We start from the raw sequence: 14,925 nt of genomic DNA, 5'->3' as shown, positions 1-14,925 counted from the left end.
ATCTAGCTTTTTTTTTTTTTAGTAGAATTTCTATAGATATTTAAACTTAATATGCCCCTTCCCATCAATCATTACAATTTCAAGAGATTATTGAAAATAACATGGACAAGTGATTCAAAATTACTTATTTTTACAATATATTGGTGTTTGCAACTAGTTTCAGCACCATCACTATGTCTGGTTTTGTGATAACTCTCAACTTTGTTGGTGTTAAGAATCACAAAGACAAACTCTAGTAGATCTTGCATTGCCATCCTGGTCTTAGGATAACTTCTAACAGTATTAAATGAATGTCCGAGCCAAACTTGGACATGTGGTCACCCTATTTATAAAATAAAGCTCTTTGATGCAGCAAATATGGTCAATACTATAAAATGCTATATTAAAAGTTGTCTCTACTATAAATTTAATTTTTTTTTTTTTTTTTTTTTTTTTTATGAATGAAAATTCATAAAATAATCCTCTAGAGCATAATCCTCTAGAGAAGGGTGCTCTACTATTACCAGTGTGTTGCACTGATAAATGAAAAGAGGTATTTTTTGAAATCATTGGTGTTTGCAACTAGTAATTAAACATAACTGAATACAAATTGGAAACACAAAGAGTGATTCAGATTTGTAGAATTAATTTAAATAAGATTTCAACATGTCTTATCTACTTGATTGATGACAACGTTTTCTGAAAAATAATATTTTTTTTCAGTTTGGTTTCAAATCTGCAAGAGATTTGAAACTTTTCTATTGTAGTGTGTCTCTCACATTCATGTTTGTAGATCTGTGTTTTAGACAATCCACCTCATGGTAAGTAGCTTTTAAATTTATTAATAACTTAAATATGAAACTGTAATGTGAATGAAAATTAAAAGTGACTTATTCCTGAACTAGTTCACTCAATGCATATAATACCTATCTTACCTCCCCCCCACCCTGCCATGAAGATATGTTGCCCAGTTTGTAATGTGAATATTCTGAAGAATATATCCATTCAAGTAGTTCTACATCTTATATCATGATGACAATACATGATATGAATATGAAACAAGGTCAAAAGGTACTCTTGTAGAAATGGCATTTGCTTCCACAACACTAGAAGTTCCATTCTTCTAGTCGCCAAATAGAGGAATCCCCCCCCCTCTAGATCTTTTTTTCAGCTGGTTGACAGGTTAGTTAATCTCTGGCATGGGCAAGAAGGAGTTGTTCTCCTGGAAACTCAGGTTTTAATCCTACAGCTCATGAAAAATCAAACACAGAAGTCTGTTTCAGACAACAGTTATAGTGTTAGGACTAAGATGGCAAGAGTTATCTGCTGTACTCTCCTTGATGACTCTGGATCACTGATCTCGAGCCAGCTATCAGTGGCAGCTGAGGCTGGAGAATGATTGGCCACCAATCATCAAAAAAGTTAGTCAGGACTAAATCAGCCTTGCCTACTCCCTTTGAGGAATAAGAGACATTAGCAGATTTATTTATGACAAGGTAAAAGGGAAGTTAACGATGCAGCTTGTTCATTACCATGATATATGGGACTGCTCATATAAATATCCTTTGTTTCTCCTGCACAATTACCCCCCCCCCAACTGTTCATGCCATAGCATTTCCAACTCTACCATAATTTTCTGTTTGTAGTTTTAAACATATAATTTCCTCTCTAATATGACTAGTCCTCTATAATGGAACAAATGGATACCCAACTCCCAACTAAAAGGTAGAATGGCAATTCATTTGTACGTCCTCCAATAGTATAATATGCAACACTCTTAATTTTCATCCATTACATCCTGTAAAAGCTAATTATTACCCTTCACAATCTCTCTCTCTCTCTCTCTACACATACAAAGTAAGTTCCAAAAGTTTCTGGCGCCTGAGATACACAATTTGTGGCAATTTTAAAATGTCACTAAGTTCCGCAGATAGATACCACCATCTATAGGGAGCTTAGTGTACCAGTTTCAACTCTCTACCTGCATCCTTCAGTTGGAGGCACTCATTTAACTAACAATGGCATGCTAAGTGACTGTAATGTTTTTCAAAGAAGTGCTTGCTCCAAGTGCTATCAAACAGCGACTGGATGGTGTTTATGGAGAAGCTTCTCCATATTCCACTGTGAAGGAATGGGCTAAACAGTTTCACCTAGAGAGAGAGAGCACCGAAGATGATCCTTGTGATGATTGGCCTGTGGAAGTGATGACTGAGGAAAATGTCTCTTTTGTTGAAGAGGAACTGCTCAAAGACAAATGGCTGAAGCTGAAAGAAATCTCAGCAAGGTTGGGACTGTCTATAACAAGCATCTTTCGTATCATTCATGAGAAGCTTCACATGATGAAGGTAAGTGCAAGATGGGTGCTCTGACTTCTCTCTTCAATTCAGAAAGAGCATTGTGTGACCTGTTCCTGCAAGTTTTTATAGAGCTTTGTCAAGGGAATCACAGAGTACTGGAATCTATTGTCACTGGGTGAAACCATTGCCCTTTATTATGATTCTCTTTACAAAAGGGAATCCATGTAGTGGCACAAACAGGCAAAGCATCACCGAGAGAAAAGTCAAGGTCATTCAAGTCCACTAAGATCTTGGCAACAATCTTTTGGGATTGCCAGGAAATTCTCTTGATTGACTACAAGGAAAAGAATACCACCGTGAATGCAGAATATTATGCTTCACTCCTGCACAAACTGTGCAACACCATAAAGGAGAAGAAAATAGGAATGCTGAGTCATGGTGTTTGCCTGCTAAATGACAATGCTCCAGTCCATATGGCTAATGTTGCAGTGAAGGACTGTGGCTTACAGGAGATTGAACACCCATCCTACAGCCCAGATCTAGCACCCAGTGGCTAGTACCTCTTCTTGAACTGAAGAAAGATCTTCAAGGAAGAAAGTTTGTAGATGACAATGAAGTGTGTTGAAGTAAAGGAAGATTATGTTGAAAAGTGACACAGTTGTTTTCTTTCTATCACCTCTAAAAGTTAACCCGGAAATTTATGAAACCACCCTCATATATACGTTATGGTTAAAGTGATAAATCCGGTTATTATTAATAATTACCGGTTAAAGTTAATAATTCCTAGAGGAGTCTGGTAAATGTAATAAAAACATGTTTATAGGTTTTGTATATAGGTTTTCATTCTCAATAGAAATTATAACAGCTTAGGTTAGTTTATAATGAAAAAAGTATTTCTTTTGCACTCGATGAAATTAGAAATCATTATAAACTAACCTAACCTGATCTAACCTAAACTAACCCAACCTTTATTGGTTAGGTTAGTTTATAATGAAAAAAAGTAAGGAAAGTACTTCTTTTGCACTCAATGAAATCAGAAATCATTATAAACTAAACTAATCTGGATGTCGCATGTCGAACTAGAAGTCATAGTTTGTTGTGAGCAGATTAATGGGGATGAAAGATAAACGTTCTTGTTGGCTGAGCTTAATGATTGCAGGCAGATAAATGGGGATAACAAACAAAAGTTGTTGTGGATAGATGGGGATAATAGATAAATCAGAGAGGAACTGATCAGTGTTTTTTCCATTGATGAGGAAAGAGGTATAGCAACAACGTTTATCTATTATCCTCATTCATCTGCCCACAACAACTTTTATTTGTATCCCATTTATCTTCCCACAATCATTAAGCTCAGCACACAATAATGTTTATCTATCATCCCCATTAATCTGCCCACGACAAACTACGACTACACTCTGATTCAACATGCAACATTCAGGTTAGTTTATGATTTCCGATTTCATTGAGTGCAAAAGAAGTACTTTCCTTAACTTTTTCATTATAAACTAACCTAACCTAACCTAACCAATAAAGGTTAGGTTAGGTTAGTTTATAATGATTTCCAACCGATAAAGATTAGGTTAAGTTAGTTTATAATGATTTCTGATTTCATTGAGTACAAAAGAAGTACTTTCTTTACTTTTTTCGTAACCTAAGCTGTTATAATTTCCATTGAGAACGAAAACCTATAAACATGTTTTTATTACATTTACCAGACTCCTCTGGGAATTATTCACTTTAACCAGTAATTATTAATAATAACCGGGTTTATCACTTTAACCGTAACATATATATATAAATATGAAATAAAAAACCAAGCTATTTATGGCGATGGAGCAGCAGCATGGTTCTTTGTAATCTGTTTATGGGGCTCTTGGAGGCCTCTTAAAAGTTATATTTTTGAAAGCTCTTGTGATTGCCAAAGCTGTAGCTTGTCTAGCTGATGTGTGAATCTAGCCATCATGCCCTCATTATTACTTCAACCTCACATCATTTACTTTTACTAACATCAATAACATTCCTCCAAACTTGTCCTATTAAATTTCTCTAGAAAATATCATGAAGTCTAGTCTGTCAACTGGTCCACCAATAACAAACTACACTAATTCTCCCCCCCCCACACACACACACACTATCCAACAATGGTGATGGTTATTCTCTTTCTGAAATCTGACTTCATGGTTAACTGAGTGGACAGTATTACCTTTCAAGTCCTTTCACTCCTTCCATCTATGGGAACTTCCATAGGTCAGTGAGTATCAATGATGCTGAAAGCTTTTTTCACTTGGTTATACTTACTATAAATTAAAGATGCAAAGAAATTATATTCTTGGTTTAATCTTTTATCCAAGAATATAATTTCTTGGCATCTTTAATTTATAGTATTGATGATGCTTAATTGTTGATCCAAGTTGGAATCCTATCTACGATATCGAGAACATTTATAAGAGCCTTTCAACTGAAGATGAGTTAGGCACTCTCATACAGATGCAGCAGACTTTTCCCTCCTGTACTTGAGCTATTTCTATGACATCTCCTAATTTTCTTTCCATGTGGCCAAATCATGTCAAGAGATTTTCCTGCATCTTTCCTCAAATAGAAGCCATTATTACTTTAGTTTCCAATCGTTCCACAGGTTGCTTTCTTTGCAACCTCTTATCTTTGCTTCATCCAAGCATTTAGAATTTATTTATAACCTTACTATGAATTTCTCCATTCTCTTTAAAACTGAGTTTAAGTACATAAACTGTTCTGTGACACACACACACACAATCTACTCAACAAGCCTAACCAAATACCATCTACCATATTTACTTGAATATAACTTGCACTTTTTCCCCAAAAAAATTAAAGCTAAAAAATCGTCAATTTTGGCATGAAGCACTTGCTTTGCTAATCTTTCCTCTCTCTCATTTCTATTTAAATGACCATACTGCCTTGGATTAACTTTAAAACATTCCCCTTCATAATATCTTCACTTTTAATATGAAGCTGCCATCTGTTCACTCTGCTAATCTTTCTCAGAACTCTCATATCTGTAGTTTCCAGCTTTTGGCCATGTTTTATTTCTAACTCAGCCCTCAGATCCTAAAGTTAAAATTGGCTTGGGCACTGTCTTGTATACAGCTAGTTTAATGTTTTGATTAATTTCTCTTATTCCAACTAAATTTATTCACAGTTGACTCCCCACCATACCAGTTTCTGCTGTTTATTTCCTTACTGGATTTGGCATTTTCACTAAAAACTGTACCTAAATAGCTGGAATATTTCTAGTTCTGAGTCCTCTATTCAGAATGCAATAATTTTTCCTATGTTTCTGCCTATATTCATACTGTCGGTCTTTTTATTCCTGGTTTTCATGCGATATATATATTATAGCAGTCATTCAATTTACTTAAGGAATCCTGCAAACTTATACTGGATTTATTTAAAAGCCTATCTGTACCACATAAAGAGCTGAGATTAACACATCTAATTTTTATATCAGGTTTAATGCCTCTTTCCTTCATAATGTGATTCACATAGATGATGATTAACAGTGGATATAATGTGCACTCTTGCCATTTCACATCAAACCATCTTCCTGGACTTCCTATAATTTTAAACACTAACTTATTAAATACAGACTATGTATTGTCCAGTATGATATCCCATTTATATCATGTAATTGTACTGTTCTGAACAGATTTTTCTTGGAACCTTGTCATATGCCTTTTCAGATCTATGATTATGGTAGAAATAAGAAGTGACAGACAAAACTTAAATAAATCCTTATTTATATTTCCATGATTTCTGTTCTTAAAGTGAAAATCTTAATCTGAACCTCTATTTTGGTCTGACCCAGCTTTTTCTTATGCAATTTTATCTTCCTCATTTATTCTTAGCTCCCCAAGTATGCTTACATAAAGCTTACCAAGAACACTAAGTAGGGAAATTCCTCTGTAATTCTCACATTGTTTTATTTCCTTTTTTTAAATAGATGGATACCATGAAGTGCTACTCTAATTGTCTTTGTCTGTAATTCAACTTCCTAATCAACCCTTCTGAACCATGCAGTGCAGCTACTGTAAAGCTTTTATACTTCCGTACTTAAGCATTTCTGGTCAAATATCATTTAATTCAGCTGCATTACCACATTTTGGTTTTTGATAGCTTTTTCCATCGAATATCGACATACTTCTTGAAGAATTTCTCTAAACGTTTTGTCTCTTATCTTTAAACCATAATTCTTATTTCTATCATAATTTCAACCATAATTCTCCAATATTTTTTTCTACTCACCTGCTATTCAACAGAACGAAATGTCAGTCATTCAAATATGAACTATTCTACTGGAATAATTCATTTTGAATAATACTGTTACTTTTATATATCTGACCATACCATACCATACCATTTGCAACTCACTTCATACCATTTCTGGTAGTATACACAGATTCTCAGTGTTCTTATTGCAGAACTATCAACAAACAATCAAAAACTAAGAATGAAACCAAATCGATCACCTTCACATCATATCTCCAATAACACATCCTTTTCACCTTTATTTGATAAGAGCTTCATAAGCTCTTATCAGATTCCTGTAATCTTAAATCAGAATCTTAAACAGATTCCTGTAATGGTCATCAGCAATCAGGCTGCTGTCTTCATGCAGGCTACTGCATTTCATCTGAGATTTAGCAATTTTTGAAAGAAACCATACTTCTAATGAAGAATCTTCACACAAATACTTGTCTCATGTCACCTTGTCATTATTATTATTATTATTTTTAACCCACATACATACACACATACCTACTTACCAGTTTTTCAATTATTTCTAGCTTGAATTCATAATAATGAGCAGCCAATTTCATCCTTGCCTAATTGGACTTGTATTGTGATCAGTTCACTCTTTGCTTTCTTATATTTTATTAATTTCAAAACAGAATCATACCCTCTCTCTCACACACACACACCTTTCGTTATTCTACCTTAGAACGACAGAAAGCACCGTCTATCATTCTATCTTGGATTAATGATGCCACATCAGTGTTTTAGTAAAAATATTTTGTGAAAGTTTTCTTCATTAATTAAATAATAATAAAAAAGTTCTACTTTCTCTATTCATCAGCTACTTCACTACGTGGTAAATTCTACTCATCATGGATGAGTATATTTGTTGAGCCCTGATAACAGAGATAGGCTAGTACTACTTTGTTTGAACAAGGTAGAAGAATTCTTTCTGTAATCTTCTAAAATGTTGAATGCCTCTCTCTCTCTCTCTTCCAAACAGTCACAAAAAGAATAAGAAATTAAGCAATTCTACAAAAGCACAAACTTCTCAACTTTACTACAATTCATTGTTTTTGTAAGGTGCAACTTGTTTTTTTACTATATAAATTCGAAACAATTTGGTGCATTTAATTTTTGTAAACTTGACTATCTTAAGATAAGTCAAATATAACTTACAAATTGGTCTAAACAAATATTCTGCCACATTTAAAAACTACAGCAATCACTAGTCATCTGTGAGTTTAGCATGGATAAGACAGTTTGCACATGTGTGTATGTGTTTCTGTAGTGAATTACTAGGCTAAATTCGAATATGTTAAAACAAGCTGAAGCTAGGGTGATTAGTACCAGTATTAGATATATTTACAGCATGAGAACAATATCTGTTATAATCTGAATTGTGATCAAGACTTAGTGATAGTCCACCTTCATGATCTATCTACTTCTTAGTGTAACTAAGAAACAGCTGGAAATAAAAAGTAGTGAGTGAGACTCAAGCCAAGACATCTTGTTATCCAGTTCCTAATTAATCATCACCCAAGTAGGCAAATTGAATACAGGTTTTCCACCCAAATGATACACAACTGATGCATCTCTCTCTCTCTCTCTCATCAGAGGATTGAGGAAGTGATGAGAGTGTGCATGGATTTCTTCCAAAAAAAAAAAAAAAAAAAAAAAAAAAAAAATACAATAAACTGCATGATTACCTTTATTCCAGAGTATCTTGATAGACCAATAGGTCGGTGGGTGGAAGGGAAGCAAGCAAGAAATACAGTATATGAGAATGTATTCTGTTATATGAAGTTTCTTTTGGTGGAAATTTCATGTATTATCATTTCAGAATAAAGATTATTACATATATATTTCAAAGAATGCAATTTTATATATATTTCATATTTATACAGTTTATATTAAAGGGAAAGAAATAATTAGGAAAGGTGATAATGATTATTAACATTTAGGTACAGACCTATATAGATATTCTAATTTAGAAAGGATATTTTTTATTTAATTTTTTTTTTTTTTTCAGATGGGAGAAATACTAAAAAATCTTTGACATTTTAGGGAGAGCAATTCAATTTTGGGAACAAAGAAACTTGGATCTCACATGCAACTAGCTGCATCTCTACAACTGCTAAATCCTGAAAATATGTTATATTTTGGTATCTCAAAATGATGATACACATTTTTACCTAAGATTACAAGGGGAGGGGGGAAGAGAGGAAAAAACGAGGGAAAAAAAAAAGAAAAAAATGAAAGAAAAACAAAGAAAGAGAACAACAATAGTAACCTTTATGAATTTGATTTTGTGGTGAGTTTTTTCTCATGGTAGGCTGGCAAAAATTTCTGGAGGAATGGCAGGGTGATCTTTCGCTCTGCCGTAGAGTTGTCCTGAGAACTGCAATATGCTTTGTCAGGCTTTTGGGTGATACTGAAAAAAAAAAAAAAAAAAAAGAAAAAAAAAGAAAAAATTTAAGAATCAGTAACTTTATGTAATGAATTTCAATTCATGCCTACATTCCACTTTCTTTGTTGGTGTATATAAAGCATCACAAGCTTATGCAACTTACATGTGCCAGTTTAAAATAATTCACATCACTAAAGTCAGTAACAAACTGGAATCTTTACTAATGTTTATAAACTTATTACTTGATATTTTCATCAAGTAGTAACACATCAAGCAGTAACAATGCTATAAATGAAATTTTTCCATGTGAGGGTGGGGGGAGAAATATGGATTGGATAATGAAAAGAAGAGATATCTACAAAAGAATGTCAATAATGTCAAAAAAGAGTTAAGAGTGTCAATAATGAAAAACAAAATGATAGACAGGGCAATCAGAGATGCTATTGATATACAGCATTAACAGGATAATTTGAATCTGCTGGAGATATGGGCAATGATAATCGCTGGCAATTCAATGTTTGTGTGTGAAGTTATGCAATTTGTGTGATGAAATATCCGGCATATTATACTGGTATGATTATGCTTGGAGTAACTGATAAGGCTAGAAATCTTGAAGTTATAGTGGAATTGAAGTCAAAGTTCAAGGGCCATATAGTAAAAATTGCAAATACAACTACGATATGAAAGCCATTTTACCTCTTGACAAGGCCTTAACACATCTGCAACTCGACTACTGTGCAATTTGATTTAATCTCCTGAGTTCCAAGAGGATCCAAAAAGGTGTGGAGAGACGGCAAAGAAGAGCTACAAAGATATCAGTTATGGAAAGTAGATTACATTGACAGACTGAGAGCATGTGGACTGCAGACACTGGTAGACAAGAGAAAGAAGGGTGATATGATAGAAGTCTATAAACTTAAGAGAGGATATTATTGGATATCAGTTGATGAAGAGAGGACAAGGGAGCATCCATGAAGTTAAGATTGTGTACAGTTAAGAAAGGAGTGAGAGTTAAATGTTTCTCTTCTAGGACAGTGAGTGAGTGGAACAGTTTGCCTGTTGAAGTAGTGAATGCATCTAATCTGAATGAGTTTAAGAGAATATAAGACTGCTGGTGTGGGGTGTGTGTGCATATTCCCACTTTAGTCTTTGACTTAAGTGGGAACACACACACTTAAATCAAATAAGTCTTAAGGAGGTCTAATGATAATAATAATGTGAATAATGCTGACATATGAATAAGGAGATGATAGTTCCACTGCACAGAGTACTAATTAGGCTACATTTGAATTTCTGTGCATAGATTTGGTTACCTGGCTATACTGGTGATAAGGGAACATTGGAGAGAGTGTGTAGAGGCGAATAACAAAATAACTCATGACCAGAGTATTGAGGATGAGGAGGGATGCTGTGATTGATAAGCCTTATCAGATAGATAATGGGGAATCACTGCATAACATTTTATACTTTACAAAACAGTTCATTTTATACTACAAATAACATGGTGGATTTTCTATATGAAATTAATAGCAAACTTCACTGATAGGTGATGCAAAAACAAAAGGTCATCCCTGGAAATTGTACAAAGGTCATGTGAGAAAGGAAGTGTAAAGGATGTTTTTTGCATGATGGGTGGAGTGGTCAATGAGTGAAATGTACAGCTGGAAATAGTGGTGAGTGAATCAACATAACAGCAAAACTGGTTATGAAAAATTACATTCTGATGTGAAAAAGTACCCCATGACATTAGTTTATTATTATCAAGAGAAATCTTATAAATCACAATAACCAGGAGTCAAAATTTGCACAATTTAGTGATATCTGGTAAAGAAAGTTAATAAAAAAAATTAAAAAAACCTGTAAACCTGTTACGTATTCAAGTTCAAAAATAAGGAAAAATAAGATTTAAAATAACATAAAACATGGAGAATAAATTGAATATAAAAATTCTGAAGAAATGCAAAACTAAGGAGACTTTGGAAATTTATAAAAATACAAGCTCAAATTAAGCAGCCAACATTCAACATGGCTCAATGCTTAATCCAAACTTTACTTTTATAAATTTCCCAACTCCTCTGCATTTCTTTTGATTTTTTTTTTCTTAATATTCCTCAACCTGTAATCTTTATTTAACCTAACTGGCCACCTAATATCGACCTGTCAACTTTACAATTAAGGTGAGAGAGGTGGGTGCTTAAGGGTCAAAGTTGTATAACTGAGACCTGCACATAGCCTTTAAAGGAATGCGGAGAACCAAACAGGGTTTTTGACCTAATGTCGAATCCTCACCTTCTCATGGTGCACCCTGTCGGGTATCTACCTGGATACTGAACGAACAAGGATGGGCTGACAATTTGGGATTTAGCCAACCAAATTGTATTCTTATTGGTTAAACCAAAATACAAAATGATGGTACAACATGACAAAATTTCATGCTGGCTGGGGCATCACCCGGTTAAACAAGGTCCCCATTGTTTCCGCCAGGGAACCAGGGCGAACAGCGAAAAGTCAGTTACTGGAACAAATCTGAAAACACACCCCCAACTCAACATCACCAGAGTTAAAGATCGGTACTATAAACATAAGAAGCCTGAATGGCAAAGAAATGGAGCTATCTGAGGATTAGATAAGTACCAGATCGACATAATAGGGGTGACTGAAACAAAAACGACAAAAAGTGGTGAGATCTTTCTGAGCAATAAATACAAAATGTTATATTCAAGCAATGACAATCAAGGAAAAGAAGGAATAGCCATAGTATTCAACACTAAATAGGTGGCTAATCTTCTTGAATGGCAAGCAATTTCAAGTAGAGTAATGTGGGCAAATATGAGAATGGGGAACTGGACAATGAGATTTATTTGTGCCTATGGTCCGACAGAAGGTTCTACTAAGGTAGCAGTGGAGGAAATTTTTGAGGCTTTAGAAAAAGCAACTGACACAATGAAAAAGGAAAAGTTGATTCTTGTTGGGGATCTAAATAGCAGAGTAGGAAATGATTGTCAGACGTACAAAAATCTTTTGGGAAAATTTGGAGAAAAGAGTAAACCAAATAATAATGGCAAATATCTATTGGATTACTGCTCAGGACATGGACTGGTTATTACTAACACCATGTTCCAACATAAAAATGCACAAATTCACATGGAGAGAAGAGGCAAGGAATAAGAAAAGTCTCGCTGACTATGTTATTGTTGATAGTGATGTTTTCTCCCTGGTGCAGGACACCAGAGCGTAGAGAGGATTTGAAATTGGAAGTGATCACTATTTAGTCTTGAGCAGTAAAAAATTGAATTTCATATTGAAAAGAATAACATGTAAAAAAGTTTTAAAGGGAATAAAAGTTGAGCAGCTATCAGATGTGAACTGTAGACTAAAATATACAAAGAATATTGGAGAAAAAATGAGAGTTTGAGAACAGGAACCAAACCTTGGAGATTCAGTGGCAAGCCTCGAAGAAAACCTTGATTGATTCAGCTAGAGAGGAATGTGGTGAAGTTGTCTGCAAGGATAGAAAAATTAGAACTCCATGGTGGACACGGGAAGCTAAAGAGGCAGTGAAGGAAAAGAAGAAAGCATATCAAAAGTTCCTAGCAAATAAGTCAGCTTGTGCTCTTAGAGAATACAGAGACAAATGTAAGAAAGCTAAACACTTTGTAAAACTAGCTAAACAAAAGTCACGAGAGGACTTTGGCAAGAACATAGAAAATAAATATCAAGAAGGTGGCAAAATATTCTGGAGGTTGTTGAAGAAGCTTAGGAATGGAGGAAAGAATGCTGTAAAAGGAGTTAGAGATGATGAAGGTGACATGAAAACAGGAGAGAAAGATATCCTTGAAGTATGGAGTAAATACTTCGAAAAATTGCTAAATGAAACAAGCAGTGATAGCACAGTGGTAAAAAATACTCAACAGGTATACAGTCAGGAATACATATCCATACTTGAAATAGAAAAGCCATCAAAGGCTTGAAATGTGGAAAGGCAGCAGGAGTAGATGATATTCGACCAGAAATGCTGAAGTATGGCGGTATAAAAGTCTTACAGTGGTTGCACTGCATAGTTCAGAATGCCTGGACAGAGGGACGAAAATTCCCGATGATTGGAGTAGAGCTCTCATAGTACCCATATAGAAAAAGGGAAATAAACTGAATGCGAGATTTATTACAGAGGTATTTCCCTACTGAGTGTTCCTGGTAAGATATATGCAAGTATACTTGAGAAACGGTTGAGAAGAATTGTGGAAGAAAAGCTTGGTGAAGAACAGGCTAGATTCAGGTCAAATAGAGGCTGTCAGGTTCAGATCTTCACTTTACGACAAAGTCGATAAAGCATGGGAACATAACAAAGATCTGTATTTAAGTTTTGTCGATCTGGAAAAGGCATATGACAAGGTGCCAAGACAGAAACTATTCAATACGCTACAGTTATATGGTGTCAATAGAAGATTATATTAAGCAATACTTAGTCTTTATTTAAGTTGTAAGTCAGCAGTTAGAATTGAAGGAAACACAGGAGAATGGTTTAATGTTAAATCTGGTGTGAGACAAGGATGTACATTATCCCCTCTGTTATTCATTATCTATATGGATCACATTATGCAGGAAAGTGGTATTAAACATGATATCAAAATTGAAGATGTTAATGTCAGATCTTTGCTTTATGCGGACGATGTTATACTTCTAAATAAATCCGCTATAAGTCTGCAAGATGCATTGACTAAATTGAATAACTGTTGTAATAGATATGGTATGAAGGTCAGCAATCAAAAGCCAAAGACAATTAAAATAGCCAGAATCACTGAAAATATCAACTGTGTTGTGAATGGAGAACCTGTGGAACAAGTAAAACATTTCAGCTACTTAGGCACGATTTTTAGTGAAGATGGTAAATTAAATATAGAAATAGACAACAGAATCAACAAAGCTGGTATGGTAGGAAGTCAAATGAATAAATTCATATGGAATGAAAGAGAATTTAGTTGGAACACTAAATTAGCTGTATACAAGACAGTGTTCAAACCAGTTTTAACTTATGGATCTGAGAGCTGGGTCAGAAGTAAAACACTTGACCAAAGACTAGAGACCGCAGATATGAGAATCCTGAGAAAGATTAGAGGCGTGAATAGATGACATCAATTGCAATATCATATTAAAAACCAGGATATTAGGAAAGAACTTGACCTTGTCAGCATCCAGGAATGCGTTCGCAGAGCTAATCTCAGGTGGTATGGTCACTTAAACAGAATGGGTGAGAAAGGAATAGCAAAACAAGTGTTCTCTGCCAGGTTGGCAGGAAAACGACCCAGAGGAAGACCAAGATATAGGTGGATTGATACGGTACAAAGTGCCTTAGACGATAGAAATATAAGATCTGATAATGTTGGAGTTTTGACAAGTAACAGACTGATTTGGAGGAAAATTGTAAATAGGAAGTTAGTAATGATGTAAATTTTTCATGTAGTACTATCATATCCTGTACACCCCTTGAGGGTACATCGCAGGAATTTGATGATGATGATGATGAAAATGTTGTTTCTTATAAATTTACCACAGAAATATTTGCTGTAAGAGTCTCTGTATCTCAATTGGTATACTGACAATGTCCTTTGAATGCAAAGACCTGGGTTCAAATCCTGTCTATGATGTAAAAAACCAATATGAGAGCTTTCCACTAAAGGTGAGTTAGCTGGTCTCATACAGAGATGGCAAGGACCCCCCCCCCCCCCCACACACACACCAAAAAACTTGGGGGTTTTCATTCCGCAAAACAAGCAAGCCAGTCAGAGGAACATATGCAATTTACAGACATGTTGACAACACAGATAGGATTAACTGGTTTCTCTATCATTGCAGCCACTGCTGTTAATTTTCTGGATAGTTAAAATTACAGACTTGCTCAAAATATAATCAACAACCAAGGTGGAGTCTTGATGAGTCCTTGAAATGCATATATATATTTAGTCT

The 14,925-nt window shown here is 34.7% G+C and overlaps 1 protein-coding gene across 3 annotated transcripts in view; it reads right to left on the bottom strand.

Annotated features, from left to right (window-relative positions):
- LOC150103247 (uncharacterized) overlaps positions 1 to 14,925 on the bottom strand; it is a 444,168-nt gene that overhangs the window by 168,534 nt on the left and 260,709 nt on the right. For all 3 annotated transcript variants that reach the window (XM_090397399.1, XM_090397397.1, XM_090397398.1), the window contains exon 8: positions 8,845 to 8,985. In XM_090397399.1, the coding sequence (XP_090253525.1) occupies positions 8,845 to 8,985 (141 nt within the window). The remainder of the gene's footprint in view (positions 1 to 8,844; positions 8,986 to 14,925) is intronic.

This window comes from Typopeltis vanoorti, chromosome 9 (assembly GCF_054136105.1).
Source record: "Typopeltis vanoorti isolate ZY-2024b chromosome 9, IOZ_Tvanoo_1.0, whole genome shotgun sequence".
Taxonomy (NCBI): domain Eukaryota; kingdom Metazoa; phylum Arthropoda; class Arachnida; order Uropygi; family Thelyphonidae; genus Typopeltis; species Typopeltis vanoorti.
This window is presented reverse-complemented; position numbering and strand designations above follow the sequence as displayed.